Genomic DNA, 16440 nt, shown 5'->3' with positions numbered 1-16440 from the left:
CTCTCTCTCTCTCTCTCTCTCTATATATATATATATATATATAAAAAATATATCTATATACATTTTTAAATCACGCATGGAAATGTACATTAAAAAAATGATTGCATCGATGATCGGTTGAATATAATCGTGAGGTGCCCAGAGATTCTCACTCCAACTAAAGTCATCTTCAGCAAGTGGCTTTGTTAAAAAAGAAAAGAAAAGAAGAACAAAGACAATATCCCCTACATTTTGCTGAACAGAATGTGGTTGAGACAACAACATTTAAAAAGATTATTTGTCCACCCTAATCCGACTTCATTCCGTTCACCAAATGTGCCTGTGTGTTAGTAATCCTCAGATGAAGCAAATCCAGATGTTAGGCCACTGGGTTTCTTTATACAAATCAACACGGAGAAGACTCCCATTTTGCACCGTCCAATACATTACAGCATCTGCCGTTTTAAGATGAAACTTTTAAAATATTCATGCTTTCAATGTGTTGTGCACATTGTAAAACTAAAAAAAAAACTAAAATTGTTGTACCAAACAATGAGGACAGCACACGTCACAGACTTCCCTCTGTGCAGGTTGGACTTTCTTCCTGGGAGTAAACATGCATGTAGATGCCGTGACAGAAAAAGAAGACTAATGGCAATATGCCAATGTTACGACAAATGTTTGTTTTTTTAATGTATTTTTTTAACTTGTTGCAGTCGCACATTAACTAAATGAATCAACACTTAATGTGTCACATCCTTCACTTTGCCAACTCACCAATTTAATTGAATGAATTATAATTAAATAATTAAATAATAATAAAACTAATTGCCTTCATCTCAATAACCAGTCTACACATTCTGCAACGGACATGTTTGCACTCTTACAGGCGGAGGAAACTAACCTGGCAGAGCCTTGGCCCACTTGACAGCAGAGATGACCTGCCGGCCGCCCAGCCTGTTGAGCGTGGTCATGAGGCGGGTGGAGGTGTCGGGCAGGGTGTTGTCGTAGCCGGCGCAGATGGTGTCTGGCTCGATGGCCTTTAGCAGGGACAACATTGTGGGAACAAGTTGAGGCATGCACTTTGGTAGAAGAGGGCGAGCCTCAACTGGCGGAGATGGAGTCAGCTCCGGCGGGTTGCTCTGCTGGGTGCCCTTTAAACGATTTAACTTCTTGGTTTTGCGCGCTGCAGAGGAGAAAACAAGGGATAAACGTGCAGAGAAGTGTAAAATAAAGAGAAAAGGTGAAGAAGATACAGAAACAATTAAACCAACTCAAGTCTACATAGTTTGGCACAGTTTCAGTGTTGTAGATGTGTACCTTCCAGGTTCATGCCTGCCATTAGACACTTGCGAAAGCGGCAGGCTGGGCAGTTCTTCCTCCTGATCTTGTCTATTATGCAGTCGTTCCTCCCAGCACACAGGTAATTATGCTGCCCTGAGGCCCACAGAAGAGGAAGATTAATCTGTTATTTACCTTCACTGCACAGGCAAAAACTCCAAAGGGAACGACTAATTAGCTGTACCAGAGTCCTTTACTTTGGTATGATCATGCTTCCAACTTAAAATCAGAACGACTCCACTATTTGAGCAACCTTATTTGACACAGGTCAGTGATGAATGATTTCATCACCGGCAATGAATAAATCACTGAGGCAATAATGAGGTCTTATGGCTTTGTACCTTCCACTGCTCTCTTGAAGAAGACCTTGCAGCTGCCACAGGTGAGAACGCCGTAGTGGCAGCCTGAAGCCTCGTCAGAGCACACCAGGCAGATCTTATGAGTCCCGCTCTTTCCCTGTGTTGAGGATATAGCTGGGACCACTTCCTGTCTGGAGTTAGGACTGGAGGGAGGGGGGAGACAGAGCAGAGAAATGTAAAATCGGCTTTGTAAGTGTTTCTTGAGGGGGGGAAATGCATTCATCATGTTTGGTTGGAATGCGAGGATACACATAAATAAATTTAAGGGAGTAACAGTGAATGTAAACATAACTTTGTGAGTAAAGAAAAGGGAGTCCGATTGTCCCCATTTGGGCCTTTAAAGCCTAAATTATTGGACTATCTGTGGTCACATCCTCAATCCAATGGTTGTCATAAAACAGCCCTTCTTCCTTTGATTGAACCACAAAGTTTCCAAGTCACCAGTGGTTAGACATGCCCTTTCTCAAAACTACCACTAGAGGACGTCGGGCTTTGCAGCACCCTTGCGCCAGAGGTCCACGCCCCCTTACTAACCCAGTGGCCACAGCAACAACAACAGCCACACTCAGGATATCAACCCTGAGACGTGCAACAATTCTGTCCGTCTGTCCATGTGTCCAAAAGTATGCCACCTAAAATGTTTTATTTGATAAGTGCTGCCCTGAACTGTCACTGCACACTAACATCACTTCTTAGTTATGTAACATCAGGGCATTAGCATGAAAGTAGGCCAGGCCCCAGTAGTCAGTGGACATAGCAGGGTGGGAAACCTGAGTGAAACATCAAAGCATAAAGTCCATAGAGCAGCCAGATACAAAAAATAAAAATAAAAAAATATCAGAGAGAGACCCCAGAGGAGGCTGTCTAGCCGTGACAGGGCCGAGAGCTTTCTGAGCACCACTGAAAACACAGTCTATTTAGTCCGCCTCTAATGACTTGCAGTCAACATAGTAGTTAGTGAGCTTTTATAGGCAGTACTAACACCCCTAATACCCCTTTCACACCAATGGCTCAATCAGAGTTTTACCCAGGTTGACTGTGTGATAGCAATTAAAATCAGTCAATTGAAGAAAAAAAACGTTTATATGAGAGCCGGACGTACCCATCATGCCCTGGGTTTTGCAGTCAGTGGAAAGTGCATTGTTTTGGTTTTAGAGCCCGTAACTTTATAATTTGGTTCAGTCCCACCAATCCCATCAGCATCATCTGCAGCAGCAGATGTTTTCTGCAAAAAAGCTCTGGAAAAAGCCACTGTACGCTACTACTCAATGCCACATGGCAGACGAAAAGCTAACTAGGGATGGGAATCAACAACCGGTACTAAATTGGTACCAGATAGGCCAAAATCACAAATAAACAACACTTTTAGCAAATCACCTAAAAACTGTAAGTAACAGCTTTGCCTTGATAACTTATAATTGCCAGGCCTTTCAAATTATAATAATAATAATTGAAGTCCTCCTCATAGGTATTTATTTGATGCAATTAGCCAACTTCTCTGCTGTCTGTCAGCAGACTGCACAGCTGCTGGCTCACCTTGCCAGACTGACTGATAGAGAGACATCAGTAAATTTAAGTTAAAGTTTACTAAACTAAATCCTCACTCACCCGCCCGTAAAAGTCTATAGACTGATTGATGGACCGCATACCCCAGTCTCCCGTCTACCCCTACTGTGATAATATTGTCACGTTAAGATAAGAATTATTTTTGTCCAAAACCACCACATCTGAATACCAAAGCCAACAGTTCTCCGGAAAACACAGCCTGGGCCAATGGTCATACGATACATATACGATCCATAAAAAAGCTGTGCCATTGTGATGAGGTTACTTGCATGTCATCTTTTTCACACACAGATTTATATTGCTGGCGCACGCACACGCACACACCCACGCCACTATACGTTTAGAACACCAAAGTAAGCCTGAAGTGATGTCACTGCAGTTCAGTGTTTTCTCAAAGCTCAATTTAAAATCCGTTGATGACATTACACCTAGCCATAAAACAAGTTACAAAACTGTGTTGGGGCTTGTCAGACACAAAGCAATCAAAGCTGCACGGCAGTGTGGGGAGACCGAATTTCCTCTTTCTGAAACCATCTGTTGAATTGAGTGCTTGCCACTCACAGGAAGTTCTCGCATTCCCTCAGAGTTAACTATCGGTCAGAGCACAAAAGGCAGAGACGCCCAGAGATGGGCCTGGACTTCAACGAGAGCAGTGCTGAGAAAGTTAAGTGCTTACGTCTGTAGGAGTGTGATCAATCAGCCTGGGTTTTAATGAGGCAAGCCACTTCTAGCACTTACGATAATGCCAGTGGCCCAGTGCCCCGCTTAACAATTCATAATCCCCTTTTAGCCGTGTCACGTGTAGCTTGGCAGGCCCCTGCTCTATATATCCTAGCCTATTTCTCAATTCAAACAAGAACCTGTTAGTATTATAATATTGCAATGCCCAGCTATTTCTTTTTAGGTTAGGTAGATCATTGTGTGCTTGCGCATTTAAAAAAACAAACAAAGTTTTTATTTATTTTCCTTACAGGACAGGCGAAGATATGAAAGGGGAGAGAGAGGTGAAATGACATGCAGCAAAGGGCCGCGGGTTGGAGTTAAACCTGCGGCCGCAGCGTCAAGCATTTACTGTATTGTACATATTAGTCTACTTCATCCTACATGACCTACTTTAGACCCAGCTACTTTTATTAGTTTTTTTTTCAGAGAAAAATATGAACAATAATCTTTTTTCAACTGGTTGTCTCTGGTTGCCTCACATATGGTGAGGCTATCTTCTAAATAAAACTGGAAATAGTAAAATAAGAATCTGGCTGGGTGGCTGCATGCTTAAAACCTGATGTATCTGTTACTGTAAAGATTGCTACTGATATGGATAAGCATTGCACAAACATCTAATTTTCATCAAAACTCTGAGCGTGAGGAGAGCAAAGGAAGTGCTCCTTCCCTGAGGTAAGGGCCACTAAAATAGAAAGGGGAACTGGTCTGCACGCTCTGAATCATTCTTGCATGCAGAACAACAACGCAGTTCTATGAGGCAGTAGAGAGACTGGGTTTGTTTGGCCAAAGACTGGGCTGGACTTCTGTAAAATATCTGCCTCCTGTGCCCTCCAATAAAAACAGACAGTATGTTTGTTTTTTACATGACATTAGTGCATCATATTCACTAAACATAATCTATGCTGCCACAGAAAATTAATAAACTGGAAATATAGTACCCTTTGGAGCTGTTTTACATTGACATGAAGTGGTATGGCTATTGTTTATTAGCGAGATACTTTTCCATGCGTCTGTCACTCAGAGCCATTGTATCCTCAACCATGCTGTATTGACAAACCCGCTTTAACTACTACATTTTGTAGCCAAATGCAGCTACTGCAGTTTCAAACTTTAGAGGAAAAGACTAAGGATTTAAGTTTTCACAGTAGTTTCCATAATAGGAACCGTTAGGGACTATGTGTAGTTGGGAGGTGGCTTCCTAGCCTGTCAAATCAATAGGAGGTTTGCTGCTGCTACTGTGTGCATAAGCATGGTACGGTTGGCTGTATACAGCTGGATGTGGGAGGAACCCACTCCCAAAGTTTGGCTTTGCTGACTCGACTGCACACAAAAGTAAGACAAAGGGCACAAAACAACTCACAGACTTAGCTACATCCGCTTAACCTCAATATGGGGAATTTCTGTGAGCCTATTTAGTGTCAAAATACTAAATACAGAAACCTGTCTACAGGAGAATACGGTAATAACTGAAAAGGATTGGAATGGTTGGCATTTGATCTGGTGCGTTAACTCGGCGCCAGCTGTGGGCAGGCGGGAGGGAAAGTAGGTCAGGAGAGTGAGAGGTTCAAGGCAGCCCGCTGTGGTCTGCCTGCTTGCCACAGCGCTCCCGACACACCCACATGCACACATCTACACACTCATGCATAATACAGAAAGCTAACAGACATGCATGTCAGACGCACAGGAACAAATATAAAAGGTGATTTACAGCAAATGCATGTTCCTTACAAATGAGGCACCATTCGAAAGGAAACTAAACAGGCTTTCCAACAGTATAAGAGTTTATATATATATATATATATATATATATATATATATATATATATATATATGAAGACCATAAAACTACTCATGTATCAAACCAGGGACCAAACCACAGTTGATACATCTGACACACATTCAACAGGTTGTTACAAAGTCCTGCTGGCAGCTGACAAACACAGCCTCGAGGGAAGGATTTATGCCTACACTTCAAAGTTCAATAGGAGACATTGCAAAGAGTATTGCCAAATAGTATGTTTACATAGATACTTATGTCGTTTTTAACCGTGAGTATGTTAGCTGTTGATGTTACGCAAGATGTGAGGAAATCAACATTCGGAGATAGTAGGAGTGTTTGCTGTGACAAAGAAGTCAGAAAAAAAGCTTTAACGCGGGTCTATTTCAAGTGTTTTTCTTCTTTTCACAAACTTTATTCAGCAGTGAGTCATTTTCCAAAGTTGACTCAATATTCCTACATGTGAAATTTTTTGGAGTTTCACCACCTTAACAAAGACACTGCTCACTGTTCTCTTCAACTTCCCCAGGCACTGCTTCGCTCAGCCCGGATATGCATTATTAACGGTTGACATGAGTGCTGCATCTAACAGTTTCATTATTAATTAATCAGGTTATTATTGTCTAAATGAGTCAAATTGTTTGGTCCTTAAAATATCAGAAAACCGTGACGAATGTACATCACAACTTTTGAAAGCCCCATGAGACATCTTCAAATTGCTTAAATGGACCCACCAACTGAGTAAAACCCAAATATAGTAGGTTTAGTATGAAAAAGAAAAGCAGCAAATCCTTGCATATATAAAGATAAAACTAGATACTTTGCTTGGAAACAATTGAAATATTTCATATAATAAAAAAGTAGTCTTTTTACAATTTGAATATATATATATAAATTCAAATTTAGAATATTTGTAGACAGCCCTAACGCATGTCTGACCAGAATGTGTGTAGTGAGGACTTTGTCGCTTTGTGTATTTTTTGGCAAAACGTGGATGTTTCAAACACATCCTTAACCAGGAAGCAGAGAAGATCGATATAATCATCACAGTTTCAAGGAGGGCATCCAAGGTCAGTGTAATCAATTCAGCATCCGTAATGGGTTTGTCGTCTGCATAGAGGCATAAAAAACTGAAATAAAGTTATGAATCTATCTATGAATGACTTCAGTGAAAGCTTGAATGAAAGGCCTTTTATTGTGTGAAACACAACCATACATTACTCAAACATGCACATAAAGAGGACACTAGCTGTAGAAGCTACACAACACTGATTTGTCTAAATGTGAGATGTGAGAACAACTCCATTCAGTGAGCCAGTTTTATTACTCCTGCAAACACTGTTCCTCCATTAGTCAACAGCCTCCAAGAACTTCAGCAACATCAGTGTGCATTATAAAATTTAGACTGTATAAAATAATGAAGGTAGTCTTGGTGACGTCACCAATTGCTAGAGGGACAAAATTAAGCTCAAATTGGGCGACTCACAGTGGCTCTAGCTGTTGCCATCTTGGCAGTGCCTGACGCCGGCTAATCCAAAGTTGGTCAAAGAGGTGGAGCGTGGGTGAAGCTGGGGCAGGTTGAATGAATGATGAAGCCTACAAGCTGTGCTCACTTCCTGTCACAGCAGCCCACCTTTCACTCAAAGTGGAACTCCCTTAATTAGGCAGAACTTTAAGCCTGTATATATTTTATAGAAGAGTACCAGGCTGTAAACATGTTTAGGTGTGCTGCAAAGTTGCATGTTAAGGGGCGGCCCATAGCTCATTGTCTAAGTGCGCTCGTCCCATGTTGGCTCAGTCCTGCAGCGGCCCGGGTTTGAATCCAGCTTGCGGCCCTTTGCTGCGTGTCATCCCCCATCACTCTCTCTCTCCCCCTTTCACATGTCTATCCACTGTCTCTGTCTAATAAAAAGGGAAAAAACCCGAAAAAATAATCTTTAAAAAGAAAAGTTGCATGTTAAGATAGGGGGCTGTGGGGATTGACTCCCTTTTGGAGCCAGCCTCAAGTGGCATTGGCTTCATTGTTGAGAACCGGAGGATGCCGCTTGATTATACGTAAAGCTTTTATAGATTGTATGGGCCAAAACATTTATTTTGTCAAAAAAGCCCTGAAGAACAAGAAGGGGAACAGGCTAAAGTCACGAGGGGGATATATTGCTAACGCTAAAAACACACCAAGCAGTGGAGAAGTGCAGCCTGTGGCAAGCTGCCATGAAATGTCTGAAAGCTACGATGGCTGCTCCAAGTTCAACATGCTGCAGCCCTTTGATTAAGCGCCAAACTAAAAGTTAGGGTTTAACTTTTGGGTGCAAAATGCGGCAAGAGAATGCAGTACCTAAAGCCAATCAGTAAACACAGTCCTGTGACATGTTGATCTGTGTTAAAAATAATTTCTTTTTGGCCACAGGAATTACCTCAGGTGGAGAAGGAAATGCTCAGCTAAAACCACAAAACACAATCCTATTTAATGAGCAGGATTTTCTGTTAGGGGAATTATGTATCTGTATTTTTCTCTCCAGTCAATGCAGGTAGTTTTCTTTGAGGGCAACACAATGATAATTTGATCATGCCACACCAAAAACCAGTTATCATATTATGAGGGTGTGTATTTCCCAAAATAGGAACACAGCACAGCATTACTCAAGGTGAAGCATTCTTTATTGTGTGAGAAGAACGTGATGTTTGTAAGTCAGACGGTAAAGCTTTGATTGGAGTTGTTACGTTACCGGTAACACTATCAGAAATGCCTCTTTTTCTTCATAGAAATTGTTACTTTTATTGGCTGATGATCAAGTTATATGAATTGGTATCAGAAAGAAAAAAATAGTATTGGAACATCTCTAATTGTAATGCATAATATAAACAGCCAAGGTATGGAGGATTAAACCACTAGTGGATTGGTTGATGTGGTGATGTTGCGGTGCCATGCAAGGTCCTTGCTTCAGCAGGAAGCAGCAGCACCATTGCGTGAGAAGCTGGAGGAGATAGGGACCTGATGCTAACCACAGAGCCATCTCAGCCCTCCGCTAACTTGAAGCCCGCTAAAGGTCACACAGGTTGAGGTGAACAGGCCCTGCACAAAAACAAACTCCTAATCACTAGAGACACACACATAAATGCTAAGCTCACACACAGATAAGCCACAATACAGCCACACACCCTAACAAAATGATCTGGGCTCACACTCACAGACTTAATCCTATGCACACGCACACAAAGCAATTAAAGCCCCATGTGAAATGAAGATGAGGTGTATATTGTGCCTCTCCCCATCTGCTCTGGTCACCAGGCAATGGGATGACTTTCAGACAGTTGTGAAGAGTTACCCGGCATCATTTTCACAAACAACAAAAACACCACAACCACATCTGTGTCCTTGCTGGCATGACGCACTTCTGCATGCTAATCTTTGAGCGGATCACTCCCTGTCAGATGAAGTGCATTATACAGGTTTGAAAAGAGAAAAGACACAAACAAAAAAGCCTTTATACTTATGACTCTGCCCCGCAACTGTTGGTGAAAAAAATTCTATTCAGTCGCCAAAGCCACGTTAACAGCTGAACCCATAACCCACTCTACACGGCAGCAGAGTAATAAAAACAAAAGACACTTTGTGGAGCCGTGTGGAGTCAAAATACTATGTCTCTATACTCTTTGTTGATCTTAATGGCAACCCCCAGCAGAAAATAAGATTAAGCAAAATCACATGAGTAAATCATGCAGCTTTTTCACTTTTCTCTATTACAGAATTCCCTATTTACTGTACAGGCCTGACAACTCTGTAAAGGCCACAATTCATTCAACCATATTGTTGAATGAACTGTCTGTGCTGCTCCGTGGAAACATATCTGCTTTAAGTAAAGACAGTTCACACGTTAGGGTTATTTTTGGCATGATGCAACTGGAGGATCGAAGAGATCTGCCCAAAACAACCACATGAAACCCTATTGAGTAGATCTGTCTGTGTCAGGCTGAGCAGGGCAACTAGGATGTGGAACTGAAAAGTAAAAGTAAAATATATTAATAAACACTATCCGGGTTAGAAGGAAGACTCTTTTTTTACACATTGCAATTGGTACATACCATAAATGCACATGCGCAGGCTTGTCCAGTTCGAGAGAAAAGAGATGAAATGTCTGTCTAAGATAGAAGTGCTTATTGCTGCAGCTACATCCTGTAGAGTCCATGAGTCTGTCTAACAAAGCAGGATTACTGGGTTAAATAACTAACTTTGGGGTTAACTCAGGCATTTTTGTTTAAGAAAGATGGATGGATTTTAAATCGAGCTATTCACCTTGTTCATGATTTAATTTTTAAATAACTTTGATTTTTTTTGGTTAATTTTTTTAATGACTGATTCTCATTTAATTTTACCAGCCAACTGCATCAAACGCTACTACTTTCTTCTGAGAGTTTCAAACATAGACTGTATAAAATAGGTTTTAAAGCGCTCCCAAGCTCTGCAATGCTCTCACTTCTCTTCGTTGAAACCTCTTTGTTTACAGGCTTGTGGTGATGCTCAATGTGCTATAAATAATCAGTTTGGTACTTTATTCTAAGCTAAGATATAGATAGATAGATAGATAGATAGATAGATAGATATATACACACACCTATGTATCTTAGGTTAGAATTGATACGACATATAATGTTTATTGCACACATGATAATATTTTGTGAATGCACCGATAGTCGACCCGGCAATATTGCTGCAACATTGACATTGATGTATTTGGTAAAAGATATTGTGATCTGCTCTGGTCTACCGCAAACCAAACCTGTAAGGAGCAGTTTAACGCTTATCAAAACATATGAGATGTCCACACAAATGTCCTCATTCTTCAACTGGATCTTCACACTGACAAATACCTAAGTTATGTGCCCTACAGATAATAATATTTGTCTCATTTTCTATAAACCTTGCACGTCTACCATTTCCTATACTCCGTTCCAAACCCAATCTAGTCTGACCATGAGAAAAATGCAGAGTCCTAAAAATAACCCTTAACTTTATAGATCTGGTATTTCTGGCATTTAATGACTGTAACAATCCTTTTCAGCAACGATTAACACACTTGTCAATGGCAGGTCAACAATAATGATGATCACAAGTTACTTAAGCCCAAGCAATGTCTTCAAATAAAAGGCTGACAGAGGCACTTTAAAATAGATTGGTACCTATATAAAGCCCCATCTCTTCTGATTCTTTGTTTACTGCACTCAGGTTACATGAGCCGTCAAAGACAACTCAATCATAACATTGAAACCATTTCCTTACACACAAGGTTATAACAAGTGAACCAGAAAGTGACATAAACATAAATCAGCAGCCAGCTTCTAATTAAAAGATAACCTCCCAGTCAGCGAGCATCAGTGAGGCATGAATCTCTTCGGGTTGATATTTCACACTGACATTTCTTACGTGAACTAGGCTATACCGCTAAAGGCAGGTGGCTCAAAAACTGCATTTAACGGTCAGTATCGTATTGAGGATAAAGACAGGCTGACCAAACTTGCTGGCAGTACACAGACACTCCTCTATCCACATGTACTACACAAGACAATGTAAGACACTATAAAAAAAAAAAAACACTAAGAGGACACTATACAAAATACATAATGAAATGATTCAAGGAAAGCTGTGGTGCAGGTTAACTTTTCATAACATAGTGCTATTCATCTGTCAATCACATGTCAACTTCATTGGACTGGCTTTACTAATTAAGCCTTCTTCAGGCAAAATGAATTGCACTGAGCAGCTGTATTATGGGGGTGGGGGATAGAAAATATCAGAATATACAGGGCTTCAATATTAAAGGACTCCTATTTGGACCCAGGACGAAAGCCTTCCAACAAGCTTGATTAGGGTATCCCACCTTTATATTGCTTTTGCTGTCTGACCAACAGTTAAAAAAAATAAAAAATAAAAAAAGTACGTAGTTTGAAACAAAATGAGAACCATTATATAACCATTGAGCAGCAATAACCAGCATTTATTTATTTGACAAATGATTTAGATTAACACCAAATCTGTCACCCAAATTGGCATTACTGATAATTATTAAATTTCACAATATTCTTGACCAAATACCTAAATGAGGATATTGCGACAATGTTGTATGATTGGCTATTGGTGCTTTAACAAAATGTTATTTGCACAATGAGATTTATGATAAATATTCCCCAGAAATGATTTAATTACTTAGTGGAGTAAAGGTAAATAATAGTACAGCTAGAACAGTCTGGTACGTTCAGATAATTACATCACTTTCCTGTACTATAGCCTGTAAAACCAGGTAAAGACACACTTTTACCATACATTATTATTACTACTACAATATTACCATATATCCAAAATTTAAGACAATATCGCAATATCGATACATCCTCAATATATTGCCCAGCCCTAATTTGAGCATTTGTGGGCATTAGGCTCAAGACCAATATATTATAGCTCCCACAGCTATGTTGAAAAGATCAGGACTAACACCTCTGGTCATTAAGCAAAGACCATTAGATATCCGGTTAGGCAGGGGGACATTATAGGAAAGAACTGGGATGAGCACATAAATATATTAAATCAAGTGAGTATGACTAAAACTAAGGGTCGGACAACACAATGCTTAGATTTCTTACCTGGCAAAGCAAGTGGGGTAAGAGGGAGAGCTTGAGAAAGTCTCACTGGCCCTGACCATTGCAGAGTTGTCCCCCACACTCTGGATTCTGTTCCAGGCCCCACCAATGGTTGTCACTGGGAGATACAGGCTGGACACTAGCTTCAGATCCTTCTGCTGCTGAGCTTCATTGCTGCTTGTCTTGACTCCAAAGTGGTAACTCTGTCCTCCTGAAGTGCTGACCCCACAGATGGAGATGGGGTTAGAGCTGGGCATGTCTGGTGAGGACATGCCGCTCATTTGGCAATAACTCTGGCCTGCAGATGTCTTCTCCTGTTTGATCACACCTTGGGTGCAGAGCTCAATGAAGCCAGTATCTTTTCCTTTCTTCACCAACGCAGGCAAAGTGGTTGTAGGGGTTGAGGAGCCAGTTGTGGATATGCTAGCAGTGGACTGATCTGGACTAGTCATATAGCTGCCATTTAGAGCAAGAGAGACTGTCCCACTGCCGTTAATGCTCTCAACCACCGTAGGCTTTATGTCCCTCTCTGAGCTAACATCCCCCAGCAGAGAATCGTCTGCCAGAGTGGACAGGAAGGCCTCATCCCCTACATAAAAATCTGACGGGGACCCAACGAGCTCGAAGTCTTGGAGTAGGTCCATAGTGTTGTCGCTGAAAAATTTCTGGTTCACTTCCACATCTTTTCCAATGTGATCAAAGGCTTGATCAAGGTCAGTGGGATCCTGGTCTCCTTTTTCTTCCATGGAGAAATCCTCTGTTTTCATGTGGAATAAATTGGGATCTGATCCACCAATAAGTGAATCCATGCAGGACTGGGTATTGTCTGCTATACTGGCCTCCAACTGGGGCAATTGTTCCCTCAAGGTTTGACACACAAACGTAGTGGAAGTCTGGGTCTGGAGTAACTGTTGCTGCTGAAGCTTCTGATCTTTGGTCAGGCCCCTGGGCTCTGGGTCTTCAGGCAGGGGGCCTACAGTGGCTGTGATGGATGTGAGTTCTTCTGGAAGGGGGCTTTTGCTGAGGCCGTTAGGTACCTGTCCTGGCTTCATCAACGGGCTGGATGAAAGAATGACTGAGGTGGCAGAGGTGATGGACATGGCACTGTGAGGGGCCACTTTCAACAGACCTCCCTCCTCAGGGCTTTCCGAGTAGACCAATGTATTTAAATGGTCATCTCTTCTATATGATATCTTCTTCACTCCACCTTTATCCATCTTTTGGTAGGGAGACAGAAAAGTATAAACAGCCAGGTATAAATAGAGTGCAAAGGAAACATATTAAAATACAGTAAAAGTGGATTACCACATGCGCACTGTACTGCTACAATAATGTACTTTACAATTGGTTCAGGTTGTGCACATGCAGAGAGCAAGTGACGTACGTTAGGTAAATACGGTCTAAGACTGGGAAAAGTTGTCAAGCATGCCCCCCTGCGCGCCCTTGATAGCTAACGTCAACGAAGCTAAATATGTTTAGCCATTAGCAAAATGGTAACACGAGCACATAACCAGCACTGTTCACCTTGTGTACAATGTATTTTAAGTTAACACACGTAGAATGGTTTCGACCACAGAGCACAATGGGAGCGCCGCAAAGTTCAACCAAAACTAAGATATGCTAATGCTAGCTTATTGCTAAATGTTATGCATGCTGGAGCTGCATGCTAATGTGGCTAACAGTTAAAGTGACTGCGAGCCTGAATGTCGTTGACAGTTACGTTAGACTGTTAGCTAGCTAACACAGTCCTTATAAATGCATATTTAGCGTTACATTTGCTACATTACTACATTTGTATTCATCCAACATACATATTAACTCAAATCTGTAAATAATAAAAGCTCATATTTACCCTTGAAATGACCGATTGTTGGCATGTGTCCACAGGTCTTCTGTCAACATTGTTTTGGTTGAAAGTGGCAGACAGTTCACAACAGCATCACTGATTCAATGTTTGTTAACGTTGCTCCTCACACGTCGTATCCAAGCTACATGGCTTGATAGAAGGACACAAACACGACAAGCCGAGTGTGTTTTATCAGTTTTCAATCTTCCTGTGTGATCTAGCTGAAAATTGGCATGCAAACTGCGTTAAACTGGTTTGAGCTTTGGAGAGTCGCAGCTAGCCATTATGGAAAGTAGGCGCTAACTAACCTCCAGGAAAAAACATACAAAATGGAGAACTGAGCAAGCCAGCCCCATGGCAGACCTGTTTACAACACCTGGTGGGCATGAGGCGTAACTGCAGCTTGTTATGTGCTGGAGAAGCATGGAGTTCAAGCTCTTTTTCTTCTTTTCTTTGGGTTGGTAGACTACACGCTGCAATAGCGTATCGCTGCCCTCTACTGAATTGTTCTAAACAGTTCTTTAACAGTTGTTTTTATTTTGTTATACATTCCAACACAACGAAGCTATTTCATCAGTTTCTTAGTCCACTCATCAAGGTTAAGTTAAAATCACAAAATAAACACTTTTATTCCAGCTGCTCGTAGGTTTCTGAAAAGCTTTCTCCTTTGTCATTAGTTGTTTTTGTGCTGGCTTCCAGTGCAATTTCATAACACTTTCTTAGAGAGATGTGCCAACAAAACCCAACGAACCAGAGTATGAAGTGCAGAGGCAATCCAGGAAAAGTGAGCATTAGCAGTGAACAAATCATTAAAACGGCCTCCTCTTCTTTGATTGTTCACACAGCTGCCCACCATGGGGGCTCCACTGTTGCAGCTGTTAATGGAGCCTTTGACAAAGAGACAGACAAGCAGACAAACATCTGAGGCACAGGACAGTGAAATTAATTGTGAATAGACATTGTAGTCATCCACAGTGCAGTGACGATGATCTGATGATGAACTGGGTTTGGTTTTTATTTCTACCTGTAAAAAAAAATAACTAAAGAAGTAGCAAATAGCTACAGAACAGATCCCCAAAAAGATACCAGGAGAGAAGATTACAAGGTCTGAGTGCACTGCTGTGTATCCTAAAACAGACACCACATCACTGTAAGATCATTAGAACAGATTTTTTTTTTAAATCACAGAATTATTGTTCAAATCTGCATGCAATTGATTGTTGGGTCTAAATGTGCATTCAAGAAAATGTATTTATAGAACTGCTTATCCAACAGTAAACTGAAGCATTTCACTTTGTGTCAGTCAGGATGCAATATAATGGCGGTTGGTGTTTTGGTGCACATAGCATGCAACGTTAAAGTGCCATTTGAGAGGCTGCACAAAGAAATGGAGCAGCAGTGGTGCAGGTCAGTGAGAATGGGGTCTTTAAATTGTATCCGGAGCCATTGGAAGTTCTGGAGGATAGGGGTGATGTGGTCACAGGGAGCATGAATGGGTGAGCAGACAAGCAGCAGAGTTCTGGATGAAATAGAGTTTTTTTCTTGATTTCTGGATGTTTGTGTTTATTTAGGACATTGTTGGAAAGGACAACAATCCATGTGCATTCTCAAAGATAACATGAAGCAAATAATGACTTTTTTCAAACAGAACAAAGGTTAGAGTATTTTTAAACTTGTTCCTTTAATTATGACAAAACAGTAACAAAACAAAATACGTTTTGTTTCTCAAGACATCCCCGTTCACAATTATGTCTCTTTTATCTGGAAATATAATGGAGTGTTTGAAAGGGCCTGGGAAAAAGGAAACCGGGTAGACAGGCTATTATTGCATGCATGGGATAACAACTCTGCAGAAAGGTTTGGGCCTGTATTAGTTGGTGCTTTCAAGGCTGCACAATAGTGCATTGTAAGATTTTCTAAGAAAGACACTGCAAAACTACACACGACTGGAACAATGTTTGGACACCAGAAGTGTAAATGTATCTTTATAATTTGTGGCGATTTAGAAAACATTTTCAAAGCATTTCTTTTTCAACTGATATGTTATATTAATTTCTTAGTATTTTAGACCAGGCCACACTGCAGATTACATGCAAGAGCTTGTGAATTCCATAATTGCCAATTTAATGTTACAGCATTAAACATAATGATTTCTTTTACTTCTTGCTCAGCTAGGGCTCATATTTTCTTGCATTATTCATGTTGAAGTTGCATGA

At 41.0% G+C, this 16440-nt stretch overlaps 1 protein-coding gene across 2 annotated transcripts in view; it reads right to left on the bottom strand.

Annotated features, from left to right (window-relative positions):
• The window catches only part of nr3c1 (nuclear receptor subfamily 3, group C, member 1 (glucocorticoid receptor)), a 25860-nt gene extending 11283 nt beyond the window's left edge, over positions 1 to 14577 (bottom strand). For both annotated transcript variants that reach the window (XR_004658233.1, XM_034883567.1), the window contains exons 1-5: positions 14231 to 14577; positions 12382 to 13595; positions 1662 to 1822; positions 1300 to 1416; positions 884 to 1165 (exon numbers count right to left, since the gene is read on the bottom strand). Coding sequence is in view for 1 of the 2 variants with exons in the window: in XM_034883567.1 (XP_034739458.1) it covers positions 884 to 1165; positions 1300 to 1416; positions 1662 to 1822; positions 12382 to 13595 (1774 nt within the window). In the remaining variant the exon portion in view is untranslated. The remainder of the gene's footprint in view (positions 1 to 883; positions 1166 to 1299; positions 1417 to 1661; positions 1823 to 12381; positions 13596 to 14230) is intronic.
• Positions 14578 to 16440: the final 1863 nt, after the last annotated feature.

This window comes from Etheostoma cragini, chromosome 10 (genome assembly GCF_013103735.1).
Source record: "Etheostoma cragini isolate CJK2018 chromosome 10, CSU_Ecrag_1.0, whole genome shotgun sequence".
Lineage (NCBI taxonomy): Eukaryota > Metazoa > Chordata > Actinopteri > Perciformes > Percidae > Etheostoma > Etheostoma cragini.
This window is presented reverse-complemented; position numbering and strand designations above follow the sequence as displayed.